The sequence below is a fragment of the Eulemur rufifrons genome, chromosome 6, assembly GCF_041146395.1.
Source record: "Eulemur rufifrons isolate Redbay chromosome 6, OSU_ERuf_1, whole genome shotgun sequence".
Taxonomy (NCBI): Eukaryota; Metazoa; Chordata; class Mammalia; order Primates; family Lemuridae; genus Eulemur; species Eulemur rufifrons.
In genome coordinates, this window is record NC_090988.1 from 80,890,070 (window position 1) to 80,915,480 (window position 25,411).

Here is a 25,411-nt window from a genome sequence, read left to right on the forward strand (position 1 = left end):
TGAATCTTGGTTGGCCTCTGACTTGCTTTGACAAATACTCTACAGAGAAAGTAATATTGTGTTACATCTGGCCTAGAACTTAAGAAACTTTGAAGCTTCCATTTTTATCCTCTTGGAAGCCGTGTACAGAAGTCCAGGTTACCCAGCTGAAGGGCTGTGTAGAGAGAGAATGACCATGGAGGATAACAGTTCATGTAGTAGAGAACTGAGGCTGACAAACCTAGCTGTCAAACAAGTGAGTGACACATCTTGAACTGTTCCAGCGCCAGCTGAGCACCCCACTGAAAGCAGCTGCATGGGTGATCACAGTGACAGAGTGTGAGAACTGCCCAGCTGAGCCCAGACAATTCATAATATCCTGAGAAACAATGAATCATTATTGTTTCAAGCTATTAAGTTTTGGAGTGGTGTGTATCATATCAAAAGATAACTGAAATAGGAATGAAATCATCTACTCCAGCTCACTCATTTCACAGAGGACTGAAAAGCCAGCAAAGTTAAAGGACTTGCTCAGAGCCACATAGTTTATTAATGGTAGAATCATGGCTAGAACTTGAATTTCTGCATTCTCAGTCCACTGCTCTGATCATTAAATCTGTTATAAATATTTTCATCCAGATAAAATGGGTGCACTTGTAACTTTTGCTGACATGCATATAAAATTTTAGGCTTCACTGAGTAAATGTTTATTGTGTGCTTGGCACAGGGCTAAATGCATTATCTCACTTAATCCTCATAATGAGCCTATGGCACCCCCTCCCATTTTATAAATAAGATAACTAAGGTTAACAAGGTTAAGTAGTGTGCTCAAAGTTACTAGCTAAGTAGGTGTTAGAGCCAGGACTCAAATCCAGGTTCTAATGCTTGCTCTTTAACCATCATGATACACAGCTTCCAACTTCTGTGGAAAGTAATATGGAGATACCTCAAAGAGCTACAAATAGAACTACCAATTGATCCAGCAATCTCATTACTGGACATCTACGCAAAGGAAAAAAAGACATTCTATAAAAAAGACATCTGCACTCGAATGTTTATAGCAGCATAATTCACAATTGCAAAGATGTGGGAACAATCATGTATTGATGCCCATCAATGCATGAGTAGATTAATAAAATGTGGTAAATGTATACCATTGAGTTCTACTCAGCCACAAAAAAACAATTGTGATCTAGCACCTCTTGTATTATCCTGGATGGAGCTGGAACCCATTCTACTAAATGAAGTATCACAAGAATAGAGAAAAAAACACCACATGCACTCACCATCAAATTAGTATAAACTGATCAACACTTATGTGCACATATGGTAGTAACACTCACTGGGTGTCGGGCAGGTGGGAGGGCAGAGGAGTGGATGGGTATACTCACACCTAATAGGTGTGGTGCTCACTGTCTGGGGGATGGACATGCTTGAAGCTCTGACTCACGTGGGACAAGGGTAATATATGTAACCTAAACAATTGTAGCCCTGTAATATGCTTAAATAAAAAAAAAGTTTTCCTTTATTGAGCATTTGCTTTGAATCACAAGGGCTCTTTCTAAGGAGGGAAATATAAAGGTCTTGAGTTTTTATCCCTCACAAGAGCTATACTCAAGATACTTCCCTTGCTCCCGCTCCACACTTTACATTCCACATTAGGAGTTATGGACTCTTCTAATCCTTAAATTACCCGTGAAGTAAGGATGAGAATTATGTGGTTGTGGTTTAGCAAGTTTACAGAGTCTTGCTGAGAAAAGAGAGAGCAAAAAAGGAAGGGAGAAGGAATGAGAAAAAAGGGGGGACAAGCAGGAAGTTGGACCCATGAAAGGTAAAATATTGATCTAGGAAGCTTATTAATATTTGGGAACTAGAAATTTAAGGCTGCCTCCCCTGGTCACCTTATTAGAATGATTGTACATCACAGTTTACCCAGGACAGTTCTGGTCTATACTAGTGTCCTGGCATAATTGTCAATGGTGCTCAATTCCATTCTCAAGTTATTCCAGTTTGCACAATAAATTATAGAGTGATCCTTTCAATTGTTTCACTTTCAGTTCACTATTTCAGGTTTCAAGGAAGAAAATGAGGTACTAGATGCCATCGTGGGTGCTGAAGATGCCAGAGTCAATAGACACAGCCCCTGCCCTCAAGGAGTTCACTGCATGGTAGGTGACATACACAACTGCTTTCCAATTTATAAACATGATAACAGAGGCACTGGTGAGAACAGTGGTAGGTGGCAGATGGAGGAGGAGATGAGCAGGCATTATAGGAGAGGGAAGAGCAAGTGCAAAGGCATGGAGGTATGGCAAGGCATGGCATGGTTTAGGGAACCATAATAATCCGTCGCTCCTGATAGCCAAATGTAATGCAAGATTCTTGCTCCAAATTATTTTTCAGAAAAGGATTATCTTAAATTTGATTTCTTCTAAAGGCTATTATTTTATGAGGTGGTTACTTCATTTTAAGTAAAATAAATTACCATTTGGGGAAGTAGACGAAATTAGTTAGAGAGAGAGAGAGAAAGAGAGAAAGAGAGATTGATCTAAACACTTAGTGTTATTCCTTGCCTGAGGTGTGTCCTCACCATCCTTAGTGGTACATGTTGTTGTAAACTAGCCTTTTAAAGACCACAAAAAAAAAAAAACAAAAAAACCCACAAAACCCCACACAGCACATGGCTCCATTGTGGAGAATACATATATACATCTATAGGGGACTTTTAAAAATGTCTTATTGTTATATAAAGGTGTATGTGTGGCTTGTGATAAAAATTCTAGTGACTGCATTATTTAGTTTCAAAAAGCTCTATATTATAAACATTGTAGAAAGCTTTGAAGCTGCATTCTGTGACTAAAAAAGTGGCTCTAGTGATGATGAGGACAGACATTGTTGTCAGATTTGCCAATGAAGAGAAGAAAATTATTTCATGAAATTTGAGAGACAAACAGAATCAATATTTCTAAGTTAATATTTCATATCTTTAGTTTAAAATACTTTTATTTTTTTGAGACAGAGTCTCACTCTCTTGCCCAGGTTAGAGTGCCGTGGCATCAGCCTAGCTCACAGCAACCTCAAACTCCTGGGCTCAAGCGATCCTCCTGCCTCAGCCTCCCGAGTAGCTGGGACTACAGGCATGTACCACCATGCCCGGCTAATTTTTTCTGTATATATTTTTAGTTGTCCATATAATTTCTTTCTATTTTTAGTAGAGGTGGGGTCTCGCTCTTGCTCAGGCTGGTCTCGAACTCCTGAGCTCAAACGATCCACCCACCTCGGCCTCCCAGAATGCTAGGATTACAGGCGTGAGCTACCGCACCCGGCCAGTTTAAAATATTTTTAACTAAATTAGGCTGGGCATCATGGCTTATGCCTATAATCTTAGCACTTTGGGAGGCCAAGGCAGGAAGATCACTTGAGACCAGCTTGAACAACATAGCAAGACCCCATCTCTACAAAAAATAATAAAAAAAAATTAGCTGGGCATGGAGGCTTGCATGCCTATAGTCCTAGTTACTTGGGAGGCTTGAGTCCAGGAGTTTGAGGTTGCAGTGAGCTATGATGACACCACTACACTCTAGCCCAGACAACAGAGTCTCAAGAGTTAAAACAAAATAAAATAAAATATATTTAACTAAATTAACACACTAAATATTATAAGCAGACATTGAAAATGTCTAGCTACATCCCCAGACATTTATACATTCAAGTTGGCCATAAAAATTTGGGGGTTTTTGTGGGGTCCTGTCATGGGGGAAATGGTAGAATTGCCTTATTTGGGGTCACCAGATGTTTAGCACATACAATGGTTTGGTGTATGGAGGATCAGGACGTAGAGTTGGAGGAGTAGCAAGAGATGAAGTTGGAGAAGTAAGCAGGTGGTCAAACCATGCCAAGTTCTCAGTAGGCAACAGAAATCTACTAGTGGCTGTTCAGAAGATGAGTGCATCTTAATTAAATTTGCACTTTGAAAGAAGTATTCTGGTGGTAGTGTGGAAGGTGAGCCAGAAATGGGAGAATGTCAATTTGTGCTAGAAATACGAATGCACTGGCGGCACTCATGGCCTTGTTTCGTGGTTATATCCTCAGAGCCTAGAAAAGTACCTGGCCCGTGGAAAGCAATCATCACTTATTAAATGAATGGCCCACACTGAGACTACCTGTTCTCAGTCCTCACCCCACCTCATCAGGAGAGGCTGCCTTAAGAATTTTCAGGACAGCCCTTTCCCCTTTGGACTGTCCTGTGGCCCCATTGGGTTATCTGTCTTTCCTGTTTTGCAGCCTCTTCCTCCTTCAGTTCCACCCTTCCAATGTCCTGTCGTCATAGTCTAAAAATAACTACTATGGCAATATATTGTCTTCAAACTTTTTTGAAAAGGTACCACTTTTCAGGAGCATACTTAGGGGGAATAAGTCACCTGTTAGCTACCTCCCACACTCTACTCTTAGCAACATCATTAGGGTACCTCCCATAATGCAAATTTCTTTATTCAGAGTTAGGATTATAAATTGAGTCAGGATATTGAGAAAACTGTCTCACTCTACAGAGAAAAATAAAGTTGGACCCCTACCTTAAACCATATACTAAGGTGACTTATAAATGAAACTTATTGTAAAAAGTAAAACCATAGGGCTGGGAACAACCACTCACACCTGTAATTCTAGCACTCTGGGAGGCCAAGGAGGGAGGATCACTTGAGCCCAGGAGTTGGAGGTTGCATTGAGCTATGATAATGCCACTATATTCTTACACTCTAGCCAGGGTGACAGAGCAAGACTCTGTCTCAAAAAAAAAAAAAAAAAAAAGTAAAACCATAAAGATAAAAGAAGATATTAGAGCATATATTTATAATCTTAGGGTAGAAAAGGACTTCTTAAACAGAATGGATTGATCACATTAAAACATAATATCCCTATTCAAAAAGGACACCACTTTGGATAATGTTAATGGACAGATGACAGATTGGGAGAAGATATTTGCAATGTCTAAAACTGACCAGGGTTAATATCTAGAAGGTACAAGAAAATACCGCAAAAACAATAATATGGCAGAAAACTCAAACAAAAATAGACAAAAGCTATGAATAGGCTACTCAAATAACAAGAATAGAGCTATTTATCTTTATTAGCAATTCAAGATATGCAAAAGTAATACCACAATGATTTCACCCAATAGATTGATAAAAATTAGAAAGTCAGATAATATTAAATGTTGTCAAGAGTGGATATCCACAATTTTAACAATCATAGCATTGTATAAAAAAAAAAAATGAAAGAAACAGAAAGCATTCCTTAGTGCCCTATTTCTGTAAAGTCTAACACATGCATAAATAAAACATAGAACACTTTTTAAAGATACTTTTATACTCAAGGACATTTACCAAACACATTAGAGTTTCTGTGAAAAGCTGGGGGAATGGGAGTGAAGTCTGTAACTAAAGGAAAAATTAAAAATTAAATTAAATTAAAAATACATAAAATAAGAAAGATGCCTTGCATGTACTGTAGACAAGTTATGATCTGAGTAGTATGATTAGCCTATCTGCACCTGAGTTCCAAAATAAATAAATAAATGGAGAGACCAAGCCTCAGGGAGATTTTCCCTCATAATCCCTGATTTACAAGGGCAGTGCACTAACTGCTGAAATACAAAGTCTTTAATTAGTTCCAGTCCAGAGGTGACTGCTTTTCCAACTGGTGTAATGGAAGGCAAATTTAGGGATTTTTTCTCACCCCCAAATAGTGCGGATCTCACTGATGATTAAGTGTCTGCCTTCATTCCCTGCAGCACACTCAGATAAAAGCCAAGACCACCAAGACCACCCCTAAGAAACCATTTCCAAGGAGAGGATTTTGAAAAACATCATTTTGCCGAAAAGAATTAGCATCACCCAGAGGTTAGGAAGCTGGCTTGAAAACCAGAGAGGAAGTCAGAGATTAACTCACAATTGACTGGAAGTTTTTTTAAGTATCTCTCTTGGCCTTTAGTTTCCACACTGGTAAAATGGAAGCATCTATTAGCAGGGACTTTGTAGAAACTGTCTGAAGAAAACTGAAACAAGATTTAATGGGATCTTTTGAATTCTTGTGGTGAATTACATCATGGTTATGAAAATGAAGCATTTTAATTATTGTTATAGTTACAGGAACTATTTAGCACTATTTTGCGAGTAACATACTAAATGAATGTAATGAAAATATCTTGATCAGAGCTTGTCTGGAGTTAGCTTTATACATGCTTGCTTTTAAGGGGTGGGGTTGTTTAGAGCATTATAATATTACCAAGCAGTGAGCCATTTACTTGTAAACACTGAATGAAATGAAAATATTCAGAAGGGTATTGGGCCAAGGAATTATTTTGTGTGTCTGTCTCCAATAGGCTTTGATGAACTGAGTCCGGCCCAGCCATAGTCTTCATTCTTTATATTTTAGCAGAGCTGGGATGGGGTAGGGGATATCACATTTCACTGTACTGACTTTAATAGGATAAGATGTTAGCTAATATGATAATAGCATGAGATAAGATTTAGGCGCAATCTCAGGGGCCTGTTGGGGAAAATGAAACCAGTCACTGAAGTGACAGTCTAATTACATAACAATGGGATCAGCTGAAGGGGTGCATATACCTTTCTTGAAGCAGTGGACTTTGAAATTTCACCCTGTTGTCTTTGCAATTTAAGATTTTTCTGAAATTAAATGTACTGTGTTATGAATTTTACTAAACTCTGCTCTTCTATTTGGAACAGGTGAAGGGGATAGAAGTTGATTTCACAGCTGGAAGAAAAAGACAAAGTAAAGTTACTGGGAAGCAGTTAGGCAATTTGGGGGTATCATCTATTGATACCACAGGCCAAATTAGTAAGATCTAGTCAGAGAGATCTGAGTTTGAATCCCAACTCAGCTACCTTTTGGCTGGGTAATCTTTAACAAGTGTCTTTACCTCTCTGAACCTAGGTTTCCTCATCTGTAGAGTTCAAATGTTTAAAGACTTAAGAGCTATCAGCCACATAATAGCAGACACCTGCTTATTTAGGACGACACCATTTTACTTCTGGAAGTCCCATGTACACTCACAAAACAGTTGCAGCTGCAAACTGCCCTGTTCTCCACATCTACTGCCCGCTAAGCATCTTGGAGATGCCTTATAGCTACTGTTGACCACAATGGCAATGCCAAGTGTGATGACCAGCCCCCAAGATGACTCAGAGTTTGGGGGTAATTTGTTACTGTTGGGGCTTAAAAAACAATACTCCAAAATGAAGGCCTTAGAAGTGGTCTGAGAAGCAAAAGTTTCTCTCTGCCCTTCTCCTACCTTCCTGTCTCTCACCCCTCACTTTTCCCTGAGGCTAGAAACTAGAATCCTTCTTCCCCAAGGCAGGTCATAGAAACCAGAACCCCTTTTCTCCAAACCCAGCCATAGAACCTAAAATATTACTCTAACTTTCCCCTGCCTTTCTGTGTAAAATTGGCCACAAAGAAATGATCTGACCTACCTTGTTTGATTGTAGGTCATACGGCCCCCATCCCAGAGAGGATCCTTCCCCATACCCAGAAGGAAGGAATGCTGCACAGAGAAGCCAAGAAGAATCTAAACATACAAGCCTTGCTAGATTTCCCTTCTCAGTCTGTTAGCATTAGATCATACCCTTTTTTTGTCCAATCATATTTCTACATGGCTGTCCATACTTTGTTGAATGTAAACATAAAAATAGACAGTTTCCATTATATCTTTGGGTCTTCATTCTGAAGGCTCTCATGTCATGTAAAACTTACATTAAATAAATTTGTATGCCTTTTTTCCTATTAATCTGCTTTTTTCAGTTGATTTTTCAGCAAACTTCCAGAGGGTGAAAAGGAAGTTTTCCTTTGCCCCCTACATTATGCAGCAATAGACCACTAATGCAAATTTTATCATGAAGAGTAAGGTTCTTCCATAACAAAACCCTGAAATGTTGGAACAGCTTGGGAGCTGCGCAGTGGGCAGAAGCTGGAAGAACTTTGAGGAGACTGTTAGTGAAAGACTGGAGTCTTGAAGAAATTCTTAGTAGAATCCGGATGGCCTTTGAGAAAGCTGCAGGTGAGAGCTTAAAGGGAAATGAGGAAAATGTTACTGGAAACTGGAGGAAAGGGGTCCTTGTTATCTAGTGGCAGGAGTTTAGTAGCACTGTCACTTGCAGTAATTTGGAAAGTAGAAAATGTGCCTAATCAATTGGGTGTTCTAGCTAAGGATATTTCCTAGCAGACTGTTAAAGGTGTTGGCTGATGTCTTCTTGCTGATTATGCAAAATGTGAGAAGAAAGAGATCTACAGGAAGGACTTAAAAAAAAAAAAAAAAAAAAAGGATCCAGAACTTGCTAGTTTTGGAAATTCCCATCTTTTCCAGATGGCAAATGATGCTAAAATAAAGAAATTGATTCCAGGCAAAGATAAACTCCAGGACACTGCCAAGAAAACATCATCAAATGATGAACTGAGAGTGTGGCTGTGAAACCCTTTGTTCAGACCTCAAAAAGATCTATGGCTGTGATTCAGAGAATCATTAAAGCAAACACTAGGGCTTCAATAAAGCTTACCGGTGTTGTGCTTCAGCAGTTTCGGCAAAGAAACTCTATATTATAGAGACAGACTTATCTTGAAGAGATTGGTGGGTATAATTTTTGTCCAACAGAGTAAACCCCAATTAGATTTATAGGAGACTCACAAAAATTTTAAAAGAATTATATTGGCAGAAACACTGCCAGCAGACACACAGAGACAGTACAAAATGAAAAGTGGCCTTTGGACCTCCTAAATTCTACCTGTAGGAAGCAAACTGACAAAACTATATAACTGCAAACATGGACGACGTTTAATGAAAAAGGAAGGATGACCCAGAAAGTGGAATCAAGAGCCCAAAGGGTGAGGTCAAGAGCCATGGAAAGTCATTCCTGGGCAGAAATAGATTTGAGCCCTACTCAAGGAAGTTCCAACATGTGCCCAAATGGATTTAAAAATTCTATGGCCCAGTGACTCTCAGAGCCTCCCGTATTTTCTTCCTTTTTGAGCAGGCGTGTCTGTACCAGTTATCCTAAACCTGTCCCACCATTGTATGTTGGAAGTGTGGGAGACCCAGGTATTCAGATGAACTATACTTGAGGAGCTCCACTTAAAACACTACATCCAGGAGTCTCATCCCCATCTGGTCCCAATTTAGGTGATAAGATTCTGGATTTTGAGCTGATAATATAATGGGTTGAGACTTTGGGGGACTTGGGGAAGAAGTAAGTGTATTTCAGGCCGGGCATGGTGGCTCACACCTGTAATCCTAGCACACTGGGAGGCTAAGAGGGGAGGATCACTTGAGCTCAGGAGTTCAAGACCACCTTGAGCAAGAATAAGATCCTATCTCTACGAAAATAGATAAATTAGCTGGGTGCAGTGGCATATGCCTGTAGTCCCGGCTACTCAGGAGGCTGAGGCAGGAGGATCACTTGAGCCCAGGAGTTTGAGGTTGCAGTGAGCTACGATGACACCATTGCACTCTAGCCTAGGCAACAGAGTGAGAACCTATCTAAAAAATAAAAAAAGAAGTGAGTGTATTTTGCATTTGGGAGATATGCGAATCCTGGGAGATCAAAGGGCAGATTGTGGTAGCCAGCCTCCAGGATGGCCCAAAGATCTCCACCTCTTGGTATTCAAGCCCTTGTGTAGTTTCCTCCCACACTGAATAGAGCTGATCTCTGAAAGCAATAGGCTATATTGGAAATGATGGCAGGTGACTTCTGAGCTTAGGTCATAAGAGACAATGCATCTTCTATGTTGCCCTCTCTTAGATCACTTGTTTTGGGAGAATCCAACTGCCATGTCACAAGGATACTCAAGCAGCCCTGTAGAAAGTGATGAGGCCTCTTGCCAACAGCCATCTGAGTGATTCATCTTGGAAGCAAATCCTACATTTGTAGGTAAGCCTTCACATGACTATAGTGTACCCCACATCTTCACTGAAAGACCCTAAGCTAGAACCACCTAGCTAAGCCACTCCCAGATTCCTGGCTCACAGAAACTATGTGAAATAATAAATGTTTATTGTTTTAAGTTGCTACATTTTGAGGCAATTTTCTATGCAGTAATAGATCAATATAATAAGAGTGCCATTTTTGGATGCTCCCAAAGATTCCGATTCCTGGGGAATCAGACGGTTTTAATTTCTGTGCAGAGGGGTACAGAAGATCTGCTTCATTGATTCTGCCACAACTTGTCAATAGAATTTTATAAAGTTTCTTTTTAATAGTTCCATCAGCTTCTGCCTCTAAGACCCTCTCTCCACAGAGGACTCAAAGAAGCATTACAAGTGTCAGATACTAAATAGCACAGTATTACAGTTTAACCTTCTGTCAAGTAAAATTAAGAAATAACTACAACAATAACGACAACAACAAAACTCCTCCTCCCCCCACCAAAAATCCGGACACAAAATGTCCTTTTAAGACATTAAAAAATTATCTTCATTGAAAAAAGATTTCTACATGTGATAACATTATGTTTCTAAAGGCTAAGTTGTTTCCTTTTAAGCCTGGGGTAGGAGGAGGTGTAAATAATCAAGCAAGGAATACTACTCACTAGGTATTATTGATGGTGACATTTGAGTTGACATTTGTTGAATATTTTTCTTCAGAATGGTGCGTCAATCCTTGTTTCAAAGGCAGACATATAAGCAATTTCCAGAGAAATGAGCTAGAGAAAAGGAGAAATGTGTATAAATTAGAACAAAACAAATCCGATATTTTTCAACATTCTATAGAATTGTTCTGAGGGTTAAAAAAAAAAAAAGGTTTCTAAAAACTAAAATATCTAACAAAAGCTGCACAAAGGTTAAGCATACATCATCCAGGGAAACATAAAAATTGTTTAAAATGCTTTTTAACCCACTTCATTCCCTGGTATTTTTGTGGAGACCATTTGGAAACCCCAGCTCAAAATTATCTAAGGGAATCAATGAAAGACAAACACCACTCCACACTCCTCCATTCTTCCTAACCACCCCCAGCCCCTCGCCTTACTAGATCAAAAAATTCTTTTTCCTCTCCCAAATACAGTACAAAATAAAAGCTCTTCTGTGAATGGAGAGACATTGATTTGGGGTAGGGGTTGGGAGTTGCCTACACTACCACTAGCCCACCAGAAATGCCCAATGTGTGTACAATGTTTCAAAACCTCCTTCAAAGGGTTACTGTGAGCACTAAATATAATTTGTGCCAAAAATAATAATTAGTGAATACAGTGCAGGCACCTTTACAATTAATCCATACAACAACCCCATAAGATAGCTATTACCATTATTTTCACTTTACATATTTTTTAAAAAGTGGAAAACATGATGTGTTAACTTGTCCATGATCACAAAACTGATAAGCAGTGGCATCAGGATTTGGGGGCCCTTGGACAGTGGAATCTTCCAAAAAACCGGCTTTTAAAAAGAGCCATAAAACGATCTAGCCCAGTTCTTGGCACTTTAGTACTGTTCAATAAACAATGGTCCCCTAACTTTCTCTTGGAATCCAATCTGAATCTAGAGGGACTCCTTACATAAAGGAAAATGGCTGGAACCTGGAACTCTCACTAGACAAATACTGCCTCTTCCCATCTCACTTCACCTGACATTTCAGTCTAAGCCAAGACAGGCTCTCAGAAAAAGGCACAGAGGTTGCCATCCCAGAAGTTCTGAGCCCCTAGGAAGCAGGAATGCAAATAGACTTTGCAAACAGACAAGGCATAGTATTGCAGTGGTTCGAAAATGTTTGTTTGCTCAGCCTGACTCTGACATTCCCTGAGCCCTGGAGTTCAAACACAGCCCTTCTGGGGCCCTCAGGAAGTCCCAAGAGGTCAGGTTCAGTCTGGTAAACACCACTCAGTCCCTGGCACCTTGCAGAACAGCGGGGACTGTGATGGGCAGCGATAACGTGGCAAGAGAGCGACTGAAATACACAGGGACACCAAGCTAGTGGCCTTGAAAAGTCAGGGTAACACCTGCAGGGAGAGAGTGGGGGAGGCGGGGCCCAATTCCGGGAGACTTCCTCCATCCTCCTACTCCTTCGGGGGATGCTGAGATTCTGAGCCGCGCAGCTGAGCCCCGCGGGAAAGGCAGAAAAGGGCCATTGCCACTTTAAATGACTCAGGAAGTGAAAGGGGCCGCCTGACAGCGAAAGGGAAAGTGGAACCGGGGCGGCGCAAGGGCCCGCGGCGCCCGCGAGCTCGCCGGGGTAGCCGGAGGCCGAGCGGGCGGCGCGGCGCGGGGGCCGACGGGGGCGTAGGGCGTCCGCGCCGGAAGTGCCCAGCGCTGCAGAGGAAGCGCAGCAGCAGCGCAGAGCGGGCGAAGTCGGCGGGGAGGCCTTTTGCTCCTCCGCCAGGGCAGCCCCTGCCGCGGCCCCAGGTCCCGCTCGGAGACGCGGTGCGGCCCAGACGGGCGGCGACACCCGAGGAAGGGACCCCGGGGGTGGAAGGAGGAAGTGAAGAGGCCGCGCGAAGGGAAGGCGGCGGGCTCGGAGGCCTTGGCCGCGTCACAGCACCCACATGGCCTCCGGCGTGGGCGCGGCCTTCGAGGAGCTGCCTCACGACGGCACATGTGACGAGTGCGAGCCCGACGAGGCTCCTGGGGCCGAAGAAGTGTGCCGAGAATGCGGCTTCTGCTACTGCCGCCGCCACGCCGAGGCTCACAGGCAGAAGTTCCTCAGTCACCACCTGGCCGAATACGTCCACGGCGCCCAGGCCTGGACCGCGCGAGCCGGCGGGGAGGGGGCGGGGAAGGAAGACGAGGAGGCCAAAGTGGAGCAGGAGAGGGAGATAGAAAGCGAAGCAGGGGAAGAGAGTGAGTCTGAGGAAGAGAGTGAGTCGGAAGAAGAGAGCGAGACGGAGGAAGAGAGTGAGGATGAGAGCGATGACGAGAGTGAAGAAGACAGTGAGGAAGAAATGGAGGATGAGCAAGAAAGCGAGGCAGAGGAGGACAATCAGGAAGAAGGAGAATCTGAGGCGGAGGGAGAAACTGAAGCAGAAAGCGAATTTGACCCTGAAATAGAAATGGAAGCAGAGAGAGTGGCCAAGAGGAAGTGTCCGGACCATGGGCTCGATTTGAGCACTTACTGCCAGGAAGACAGGCAGCTCATCTGTGTCCTGTGTCCAGTCATTGGGGCTCACCAGGGCCACCAACTCTCCACCCTAGACGAAGCCTTCGAAGAACTAAGAGTAAGTATTGGGCCTTCAGAGTATAGGCCTAGGGGTCCGGACACCTGGCTTTCAACTCAGGTGGCCTAGCTGTGACCATATTCACTTTCACCACGTCCCTAAAAAGCTATCTATTCAACTTGTTGGGAGCAGTGCTTACTCACCCATTTGGTTGAACTCCTTTGAGAATCAAATGAAAGTTCTGTGCTCTGACCCGATAAAATACATGCACACACAAAATCTAGTGTCCAATTTCTGGAAAATTGCAGGCCTCTGCTCTGGATCCCAGGTAAAGCATTTCTTGGGAGTTTTGACCCTGCTTAGGCCAATTTCTGCTGCATCACTAACGTTGAGACTAGTGCCTTGCCTTCGGGCTCTTGATAGGGCAATCTCTTTGCCTACCTGAAAACATGAGAAGCCATGATTTTGCAAAATGAATCCAATCACTACAGTGATTTCTCTGTAGTGAAAAGACTCCCTTATGTAGTGGTTTTGATGATAACTTCATGTGTGCCCTGAGTTCCTTTTAGGTTTTTCATGTGTGCAACTTCGTAGGAAAGGACATTAAGAGGGTAGAGGCCAAATTGGGGTGGGAGTGGAAGTTCCCATGTCTTCCTCCTGGGCCTTCTATCTTGGACCTTGCTGGTTCCCTAGAGCAGTGTTTGACAAGTAGTGGACACTTAGTAAATATTTGTTGAATGAATGAATTTGCAAATGATTTGCCTTTTAATTTATATTGTGGGTGTTTACAATCAGTAAGAGAAACTGCTAGTGTTGACCAAGGAGGAAAGTTTGAGTGGAGCCATCAGTTCATTAAGAGATTGGTATCTCAGTGAATGCTGTCGTACTATGATGACCTCTGCTTTCCTAAGCAACCTCACAATTGCTGGCTTTGGGATAACAAATACTTTGATAATGAAGATCGTGTGTATTAGATTTTCCCTTTTTTAATCCCTATTTTTTATTGAGAAAGTGGGTAAAAACATACACACGGTCTAACAAATAATTATAAAGCAAATACTGATTGATATAGCCTTCACCCAGATTAAGAAATGGAATATTACTACAATATTGAAGCCCCCTCCTGCCCCTGCCCTTTTCCAATTATAACCATCTCTTCCTTGTAGATAACCATTATTCTGACTTCTGTGGTGATGATATCTTTGGTTATCTTTCTACTTGTACCACTTACGTGTGCATTCAAAAATTTATTTGAACTTGCCTCTGTTGGTATCATATTTTTATCATGCATTCTTTTGGGTTTTGCTTCATTTTCTCAGTATTGTGTCTGTGAGATTCATTCAGTGATTGGCTGTGGTTTGTTCATTTTCATTGCTGTATTGACTTCCATTTTATGAATGTGCTGCACTTACCTATTCTATCATGGATAAACATTTGATTTGTTCCTAGGTTCTGGAGCTTCTGGCTATTATAAACAATGTTGGTATAAACATTCTTGGTCATGTCTCCTGGTACGCATTTCCATACATTTAAATGGAATATAAACATAGGAGTGAAATTACTGGATCATAGACTATGCATACCTTCAACAGTACTAGATGTTGCTATTTTCCAAAGTGGTTGTACCAGTTTGCATTGCCATGAAGAGTATACGAGTTCCTATTTGCTTATGTATTTTTCACCAACACTTGCTATTACAATATTTTAAATTTTTGTCTATCTTGTGGATATGTAATGGCATCTTATGGCAGTTTTAATTTGCATTACTCTAGTCACCCATGACTTTGAGTATCTTTTGTATTTCTTCTATTGTGAAATATCCAGTCAGGTCTTTTGCTTATTTTCTTATTGGATTGTTTATCTTTTTCTCATTCGTTTATAGAAGTTTTTATATATTTGTTTCTGACTTATCTGTTGTTTATATGGGTTGTAAATATCTTCTACTGTGTGGTTTTTCTTTTTAAAAAAAGTGGTGCCTTGAATAGTTCTTTATTTTAATGTAAAATTTATCAATACTTTGTTATAATTAGTGCTTTTTGTGTCTTGTTCCACTTAGTATTGATTTTTGTGTAGTGGAAGTAGGGGCTCAATTTCCTTTTTCCCTCATACAGGTAGACAGTTGCTCTAAGCAGCATTTATTGAAAAGCCTACCCTTTTTGCACTGATCTGCTATGCCACCTGTCATACATCAAGTGCCTGTATGTGAATGTGTTTATTGACTCTGTTATTCTGTTCCATTGATCTGTTAGCATATCCCTGTGTGAACAACATGATTTTTTAGTTACTATAGCTTTATAGCATGTCTTAATATCTGATAGAGCCAAGTCCTTCCATCTTGTTCTACAAAAGTGTCTTGGCCAGTCTTGGCCCTTTATGTTTCTTAGAATCATGCTATAAAAAAGCCTGCAAAAGTTTTTTTTGGGTATGGTATTGAATTTATAAACCAATATAGAGGGAATTAATGCCATTACTACATGAAGTCTTCTGATCCATTCATTTAGGTCTTTTTTACTGCCTCACAATAAAGTTTTCTTTTTTTCTGAAAGATCTTGTACATTGTGCAGTTAATCCTAAGTAACATTGGAAAAAATGTTTTTAAGCTTTTTTCTAATTATATGTAGGATTATGATTAACTTTTATATATAGATTTTTGTATTAACTGTCTGCTAAATACTCTATCCTAATTATCTGTAGATTCATTCTACGTACATAATCATATTACCTGCAAAGAGGGACAGTTTTTGTCTCTTTCCAATCCTTATAACTGGTTTTTTCTTGCCTTACTGCTTTGGATAGGACCTCCAGTGTAATGTTGAATAGATGTGATAATAGATATTCTGGTCTTGTTCCTAATCTAGGCATAACTTACATCATTCACAAATAAATGATATGTTCTATAGTTTTTTTTTAAATATATTTTATGAGATTAAGAAAGTTCTCTTCTGGTCCTAGTTTACCAAATTTTTCTTAATTTTGAATGGATATTGACTATCAAGTTATTTTTCTGCATCTATTGGGATGAGTGTGTGATTTTACTCTTTTACTATGTTAATGCAATGAATTACATTAATAGACTTACTTTTCTTTTTTTGAGACAGGGTTTCTCTCTGTCACCCAGGCTAGAGTGCAGTGGCTTCATCATAGCTCACTGCAACCTCAAACTCCTGGGCTCAAGCGATCCTCTTGCCTCAGCCTTTTGAGAAGCTGGGACTGCAGGAGCATGCCACCTTTTGTAGAGATGGGGTCTTGCTCTTGCTCAGGCTGGTCTCAAATTCCTGGCCTCAAGTCATCCTCCCACGATGGCCTCCCAAAGTGCTAGATTACAGGCATCAGCCACCATGCCCAGCTGATTTACTTTTTAAAATTAAATTAAAAAAATCAGTAATGTGTTCATATGTCTCAAATGCCCCTTTTACCTGGTTCTCCCACCAACTGTTGGCAACCACTTTTATTCATTTTTGGCTTATCTTTCAAGTGTTTTCTTTTTGCAAATATAGGTGTGTGCATTTATATGGTCTTATTTACATTTCTTCGTGCTATTTTATAATTAAAGCAGCCTTGCATTTCTGAGATATATTAATACTTGACTCAATGTGGTCATGATGAAGTATCTTTATGTTTTTTGATTTGGTTTATTAATAATTTATGTAGAATTTTAAAAATTTATGGGAGAAATTAGCCTGTAATTATTCTTTCTTGTACTGTCCTCATGAGATTTTGTAGTCTAGGTTATGCTGGCTTCATAGTCCAAAGCAGAGTGTATTGTTTCTAATGTATTCTTTCTTCATGCTCTGGTGGAAGTATTTGTGTAAGATTGGAATATTTCTTTCTAGAATAATTGGTAGAACTGACCGTGGAAGCTGTCTGGACCTGGAGAGAGTGTGGGCAGAGGGAGAGGATTGTTTTGTTATTGTTTTGTATAATTTTGTATAATATTTTTGACTATGGATTTAATTTCTTTAATGGTTATACATTTGTCCAGATTGTCTATTTTTTTCCTTAAGTCAATTTTGATAAGCTACATTTTCGCAGAAGTTTGTCTATTTTGTCTAAATTTTCAAATATAGTAGTATAAATTTGTGAAGCATATCTTTTCATTATGTTTTTTCATACTATAGCTATTCTCTTTATTTCTTTGGGAACAGTAGCATGTTGATTTGTAGTCTGCCTCTAATAATTCCAGTATGTTAAGACTGTACAGATCACTTTCTTCTGTTGTTTTTGATGGGGTTTTTTTGTTTATTTCCTTTTGTGCTTGGTTATGTTTGATTCAATAACTTCTCATTGACTTTAAAAAATTATTTGTGAGGATTTCCCCAAGACTTGCATGAAGCTGCACATTTCAAGAGAAATTTGAGTTTGCTTCTGCTAAGGCCTGAGAAGACAACTTGTTTAGAACGCCCTTAAATTGAATTCATTTCTTTTTCTTTTTCTTTTTTTTTTTTGACAGAGTCTTGCTCTGTTACCCGGGCTACAGTGCCTTGGTGTCAGCCTAGCTTACAGTAACCTCAAACTCCTGGGCTCAAGCGATCTTTCTGCCTCAGCCTCCCAAGTAGCTGGGACTATAGGTGTGCACCACCACGCCCGGCTAATTTTTTCTATTTTTAGTTGTCTGGCTAATTTTCTATTTCTAGAAGAGACGGGGGTCTTGCTCTTGCCCAGGCCGGTCTCAAACTCCTGACCTCAAGTGATCCTCCCGCCCAGGCCTCTCAGAGTGATAGGATAACAGGCGTGAGCCACCACTCCCAGCCTGAATTAATTTCTTAAGGTTTCTTGAACCAAATTTTCAGGAGGGCCTGCCCAAGGTTACAGCCTCTTAAAGATTTTTCGTTCATTTTTTTAATCCCCCTTCTGTTTTGTTCAGCTCCGAGACAACACTTCCTACAGTCCCCTTTGAAGGGACTGCAAGTTTACTTTTAGCTTGCCTTTACTCTGGGGTTTTACTCTTTGGCGGGGATGGGAAGGTGGGAGGGTCTCACGTCTATATGGAAAGGGTCTCCTTTAAATGTCCCACTCTGTGCATGCCATAGGCTGTGCTTTCTTTTACCCCTTACTCCTCTCCCACCTTACTTCTCATCCCTAACCAAATTCACAGCCCAGTTTCTTGGGATCAGTAACTGTCCTCAGATCAAGAGCTGCTTCCTGTCCTCTGCCTTTCCTAACATTGGAACCGTTTTGCTAACTGAACTATAGACTTTATTGAATTTCACCAGTTTTCCCCTTAATCACTTCTATATTGGGATCCTATCCAGGACTCCAACATTACATTTCCTTGTTTTTGATGACCTTGATAGTTTTGAGGAGTGCTAGTCAGGTATTTTGTAGAATATTCCGTAATTTTGATTTGTCTGATGTCTTCCTCATAGTGAAACTGGAGTTAATGGATTTTATGGGGAAAATAATACTCTTTTATGCTTTGTTTTTTTCACTTAGCAGCATGTCCTGGAAATTACTTCATAGATTTGCCTCATTCTTTTTTTTAAATTTATTTTTGACTACTGCAAATACTCCATTGTGTGTCTCTCATTAAATTCTTAATTTAAGATACCATGTTTTTTGACTTTAGAATGTCTATTTGGTTATTTTTTAGAGATCTATTTCTCTGGATCTTTTTGGGCCTTATTCTGGATTATATGTCACATTTTCTTGATGCTTATTAATGTCTCATGATTTTTCATTTAATGTCAGACATTGTGTTTAAAAGAACTCTAGAAACTGGAGTAATATTTTCTTTTTTCTCTTAGGAAACGGCATGCCATTTGCTCTTTTAGGCAGCTAGGGTGAGGGGCTGCTCATTTTGATCCAATAAAGGTTTGAGCTTGGTGGGAGCTTGGTTGTAGCTTTAGTTTAACTTCTCTGTTTCAAATGTTTTGAGTGCAATGTACATTTGCTTATTGGCAAGAGAGTAAGTCTTTTTGTTTTTGAGACAGAGTTTCACTCTGTTGCCCGGGCTAGAGTACCGTGGCATCAGCCTAGCTCACAGCAACCTCAAACTCCTGGGCTCAAGCAATCCTTCTGCCTCAGCCTCCTGAGTAGCTGGGACTACAGGCATGTGCCACCATGCCTGGCTAAGTTTTTCTGTATATATTTTTAGTTATCTGTCTAATTTCTTTCAATTTTTAGTAGAGACGGGGTCTTGCTCTTGCTCAGGCTGGTGTCGAACTCCTAACCTCGAGCGATCCTCTCGCCTCGGCCTCCCAGAGTGCTAGGATTACAGGCGGGAGCCACCAGGCCTGGCCAAGAGTAAGTCTTTTGGAATATAAAAAGTGACTCAGTGGGATGATGGGCAAGAGAAGAGGATCATTGTTTAATGGCATTCGTTCATTCAGCTAGTATTTATTGAGCATCAGTGGAGTGTGGGTACTTTCTAAGCATTAGAGATATAGCAGTGAACAAAATGGAAGAAGTCTCTACTTCTCTTGGAGCTGACATTGTATTAGAGGGAAATAGAGAAAAACATACAGTGTTACAAATAAATAAAAGATAATACAGTATTAGAGAGGGACAAGAAGTATCCTAGCTCTGCCACTTAGTTTTGACCTTGGGCAAGTTATGTAACAGTTTTGCCTTGTTTCCTTATCTCTAAAATGGGTATAATAATAAGAAATAGGGTTTTTGTGAGAACGAAATGACTTAGTGGATAGAGACTTTAACAATGCTTAACACATTGTTAGTGCTCAATAAATGTTAGCTCTTGTTTTTGTTATTAATATGAAGAGGCTAGTTAAACATACAAGTTTAGCATTGGGAGGAGTCTGTACAATTTGTTTTGATACTTCAGTGCTGAATCAGGCTGTGAGTGGTTGGTATTGGTGGTTGAAAGTCAAATTATTGCCAAGGTCTGTTGACTCTTGGAAAAGTAACAAGGCCAGATGGGCAGAAAACCAGGGTGACCACACAGCAAGAGGGGATCAGGGGTAGAAGCAACCTGCTAGGCCACATGGTCTGAGCTGAGCACCCTGAAAGGACAAAGTCAACACTTAGTCACGGAAGCACTATTCCATCTTTTCTCCTGGACTTTGCTCTATTGCTGTTTGGCTCCACAGCATTTGGTCTGCAGAGGATTTTGTTGGTCCAAAATTGAACTGAGCCTGGGCTCTAGTTTTATCATAGAAAAATAGTCACACGGCCCACTTTATGACTTCTTACCTGGGTCATGACTTCTTATCTCAGATATGTTTTTTTTTTTTTTTTTTTTTCCGCTCTGACCATAATTTCTGGGCCTGAAAATGAGTCATTGGATCTGACCAAGAAACTTGATCTGCTTTTTGGATTTATTCATGTGAAAATTCTTATGTGGTCAAGGGAGTTTGCATTTGGAGCTATAGTTAATGAATTTTTTTGTTGAACAATCAAAGTACAATTAGATATAGTCAGTATTTAGTAGTTTTTAAAACTATTTTGAACATAGCCTACGGTAGGGGAAATATATTTTACATTGTGACCTCATTTACATACACACCTCTTTAACTCAAATGGAACACTGTTTACCTTACTACATACGGTATGTTCATTTTCTGTTGTGTTAAAAGAAAAATTCTGAACCCTCCTACTAAATTCATATGGCACACTAATGGGTGACGTCCTGTGATTTGAAAAGCACTTATCTAGTTCACCCTAAGATCACCTGAAGAAAAGGTAGAGACTTAAAAAGTGGCAAAGGGGGAAGTGGTTGGCAGTAAGTACATAGTATCTGTGGAGCTCTTAACATGGCTTTGGTATTTATGGACCCAAAGATTCTGAAACCACACTCTTTGCTTTTAAGATGAGTATTTGGGGAGAAGAATGTTTGGTTAAGTGATATGGGGAACAACTGCATGGGAGAGTCAGTGAGGGGACACTGGTATCAGGGTGGTTGGAAGGATAAAGGCATATGCTCAGAACAGCTGTGACTCCAGAGGGGCTGGATGTATGCCATTAGGTATCCAATAGTGGTCAGTGGCTCTGGCTCTTAGCTCACAGAAGCAGCTCTGGTAGGGATGCAGAGTTTGAACCTATTTATATTTTTTATTTCTTGTCTGAAAGGCTATAGGTCACCTTCTAATAAGCACGAAGCACTGGCTACTTAATGGTTCAACCAGTGTCTTATTTATTTGTGCAGAATAAGACAAAAGCTAAGACTAGGGTAAAGAGATGGCCTGGTGTCACAAGTTGGGGCTGCCCCTAAATAGTTCTGTGAAAAGTTTATGTGAGGTCTGTAGCTCTGGGATTCCCCTTTCTCAGTTTATCAGTCTACCCTTCAAAATGTACTACTTTTTTTTTTTTTTTTTGATACAGGGTCTCATTCTGTCACCCAGGCTAGAGTGCAGTGGCCTCATCCTAGCTCATTGTAACCACAAACTCCTGGGCTCAAGCGATCCTCCTGCCTCAGCCTTCCAAGTAGCTGGGACTACAGGCAGGCATGCACCACCATGCCTGGCTAATTTTTTTCTTTTTTTGGTAGAGATGGGGTCTTGCTCTTGTGCAGGCTGGTCTTGAACTCCTGACATCAAGTGATATTCCTGCCTTGGCCTCCCAAAGTGCTAGGATTACAGGCGTGAGCCACCATGCCTGGGCCCAAAATTTGCTTTTTTAACTTGTAATAAGTCTTGGAAGTATGCAGTGAACAGGACAGACAAGGCCCTAGCTTTCTGGAATTTACCCTGTAGCAGGGGAGAGAGATAGTAATTTTGGATGGTGATATGTACTATGAAAACAATAAATCCTGGTAATGTAAGAGTGAGTGGTGTGGCAGGATAGGGCTACTTTTTGATTAGATGTGTTATGGAAGGCATCTCTGAGCTATGACATTTGGGTGAAGACCTGAATTATGACATATTGCAAAGATCTAGGGAAACCTTCCTATTGTGCTACCATTTGGTGCTGCTTATACAAAGTCCAGTGTTTTTATTTATAGTAGAGATAATTGGTTTGGTTTATATAACTCTTAGCTCTGTAAGTGAGAGAATGACATTGTTCTAGCAATTACAATGTGCTGTCAGCACAAGTGAAAATACTACTCTATGGAGGCAATATGAGGTTATAGGAATCCCTTTTACAATATTAGATTTTTTCAGGGGATTCAACATTGGCAGTGATGGAGCTTCATTAAAGAGACTAGAAGGGTTAAATGAAGGGGGAAGAGCTATCTAATTGTGTCATGGTAAGGGTGTGGACTCTTCCTGCAACCTAAATTATTAAAATTGTACTTTATAATGTAAGGGTTAAGAAAAGTCTGGGAGTGATTAAGGCAGAAAGAATGGTGAATACAAAAGCTCTGATTAAAGGTGAACTTGGGGTGTTGGAGGGGTAGCAAGAACGCCATGATGGAGTAGGCTGGAGTGAAAGAGGAGTAGCTGATGAGCCCAACAAAATAAACATGTTTCTCAGCCTTGGCTCCACATTTGAATCACCTGTAGAGGGGAAATCTCTAAAAAATACCTGTGATTGGCCCCACGCCAGCCAATCAAATCAGAATCTCTCAGGATGGGGCCAGGCATACATACATAGGGGGGGTGTGTGTGTGTATTTAAATAAAATTTTGACATTAGAATAGTTTTAAATTTATAAAAAAAAGTTGAGAAGATAGTATAGAGAGTTCCCACATACCCCATGCCGTTTTTCCTATTGTTAACATGTTAATGTGAATACATTTGTTGAATACATTTGTCACAATTAAGGAACAAATATTGATACATTATTGTTCATATTTTATTCTAATTTCCTTAGTTTTTCCCAGTGCCCTTTTTTTGTTCCAGTAGGTTACCCAGGATACCACATTACATTTAGTCACTATGTCTTCTTAGGCTCGTCTTGGCTTTGACAGTTTCTCAGATTTTCCTTATTTTGATGAGCTTGTCAGTTGTCAGGAGTACTGGTCACATATTTTGTAGAATGTCCCTCTTTTGGGATTTGTCTTATGTTCATCTCATGATTAGACTGGGCTTATGGATTTTCGGGAGGAAGACCACAGAGTTAAGGGTACATGACTTATCCCTGTTGATGTCTGGGAGACAGGGGATGTTCTCTGGTACTTTCTGTGTCTGACCCTCCTTTCTGTGATTCCATGAGTAAGGATAATGTAATGTCTCATGCACTGGCCTGAAAAATCTCTCCCTGCCTTTCCCTCACTCATTGGTCAACTTTTGAACATAGCCTGATTCTTGAAAAATGATTAATAATATTAATAGCTAGCACTTACGTAATACTATGTACAGGCACTTTTCAGAGTGCTTTATACATGTTGACTGGTTTGATCCTCATGACAATCCTAGAGGTACATTCTTTTTTTTTTTTTGAGACACAGTCTCACTCTGTTGCCTGGGCTAGAGTGAGTGCGGTGGCGTCAGCCTAGCTCACAGCAACCTCAAACTCCTAGGCTCAGCGATCTAGAGGTACATTCTATTAGTAACATTCTATTGTAATATATCTATTCTAAGGCTGGGGTGGTGGCTCAGGCCTATAATCCTAGCACTGTGGGAGGCCGAGGTGGGCGGATCGTTTGAGCTCAGGAGTTTGAGACTAGCCTGAGCAAGAGCCAGACCCGTGTCTACTAAAAAAATAGAAAGAAATTAGCTGGACAACTAAAAATATATATATATATATATATATATATATATATATATAAAAGTTAGCTGGGCATGGTGGCACGTTCCTGTAGTCCCAGCTACTCAGGAGGCTGAGGCAGTAGGATTGCTTGAGCCCAGGAGTTTGAGGTTGCTGTGATTCTAGTCTGGGCAACAGAGTGACACTCTGTCTCAAAAAAAAAAAAAAAAAAAAAAGAAGGAACCTGAGGCATAGAGAGGTCAAATAACTTGCCCAGGGTCATACATTTGGAAAGTGGCAGAGCTTAGACAGGGGTGTGAGAGAAAAGGTCCAGGTTTTCCCTGCTCTCTCCCCCGAGAGTCTAATGCCCTCTCTTTCTCTTCCCTGATCTTTCAATCAAAATAGACTGGGTTAATAGGCATTTTATACTGCTAGGCAATTGATTTTCGAGGTAAGATTGCTGATGCAGTAGGCTTATTTTTCTTAAGCTCCTCTGGAAATAAAGGATTTTGTGCCTCTGGCACCAGCTATTCTTGACGATAACCCTCAAACATGGAGTTTGTCCGGCCTACCTATCCATTAGTATACCCAGCTTTTCTCTCCCATTGCATCTGACCTAAGTCTGAGAAGACAGAGATTCATCCGTATCAGTGTCGAGTGTGTCTTCTGCTTGGGGTTACAGTTCAGTCTGGGATGACTAGCTCTGTTTCATGTTCTTATTCCTGTTGGTTATTTTAATATCCAGAACCAGGTGCTAAACTTATTGGGTGGCAGGGAGAAACATAGATGCTCATGGACTTCTCAGAATATAGACAGAGTATAAACAAGGAGTGGGTGGAGCAAGAGCTTTAGTTCTGATACATGAAGTAGAAATGAGAATGCAGTGAGAAACAACAGAAGCCTGGCCCTGGGAAAGTTGAATCCTCTGTGTGTGTATATGTGTATGTGTGTATGTGTGCATCACTATGATAGGGATCAAGCCAACATGTCGTCAGGGGGAAAAAAAAATCAATATTGATGCCCTTTTTAGATGTCAGAAAACTAATCAAAAATGGAAAAAACAAAACCAGTCAAACAAAATTTCCCACATTACTAAAGGCACAGTCTATAATTTATGGCAAATAACCATATGGGCAATGACTTTGATGTGTACTATAATGTGCTAGATTATTCTTTTTGAACATTAAATTATGTATTAAAATCTCTTGAGAGGTGATTATTTTTTGATAAGGTGATAATCTGCTTTTAACTTCAATAAGAATATTAAAGAGAACATTCATTATAATATGTCCAAACTCTAGCATATATTAATAGTTAGCTTCAATTTCAGAGACTGATATTTTTATAAGTTAATTTTATTTATCCTAATAATTTTGGGGGCAGTTATTGTGGTGACTTGTGTGATGGATATTGAGAGAAATAAGGAAAGGTTTCAACTTCAGGAAGCTTATAGCCTAATAAGAAAGGCAGTCTTTAACATGCTTAATTGTGTGTACTAGAGAAGTATAAAAAGTATGCTATGAAAGTTAGAAGGAAAAGAAATGAACTTCAGGCCGGGTACAGTGGCTCACACCTGTAATCCTAGCACTTTGGGAGGCTGAGGTGGGAGGATCACTTGAGGTCAGGAGTTCGAGACCAGCCAAACAAGAGTGAGACCCTGTCTCTACTAAAAATAGAAAAAACTAGCCAGGTGTGGTAGTGCACACCTATAATCCCAGCTACTAGGGAGGCTGAGGCAAGAGGATTG

At 40.3% G+C, this 25,411-nt stretch overlaps 1 protein-coding gene across 1 annotated transcript in view; it reads left to right on the plus strand.

Moving 5' to 3' along the window:
• The first annotated feature begins 12,202 nt into the window (after positions 1-12,202).
• TRIM44 (tripartite motif containing 44) overlaps positions 12,203-25,411 on the plus strand; it is a 114,462-nt gene continuing 101,253 nt past the window's right edge. The window contains exon 1 of the mRNA XM_069471266.1: positions 12,203-13,200. Within this exon, the coding sequence (XP_069327367.1) occupies positions 12,532-13,200 (669 nt within the window). The 5' untranslated portion in view covers positions 12,203-12,531. The remainder of the gene's footprint in view (positions 13,201-25,411) is intronic.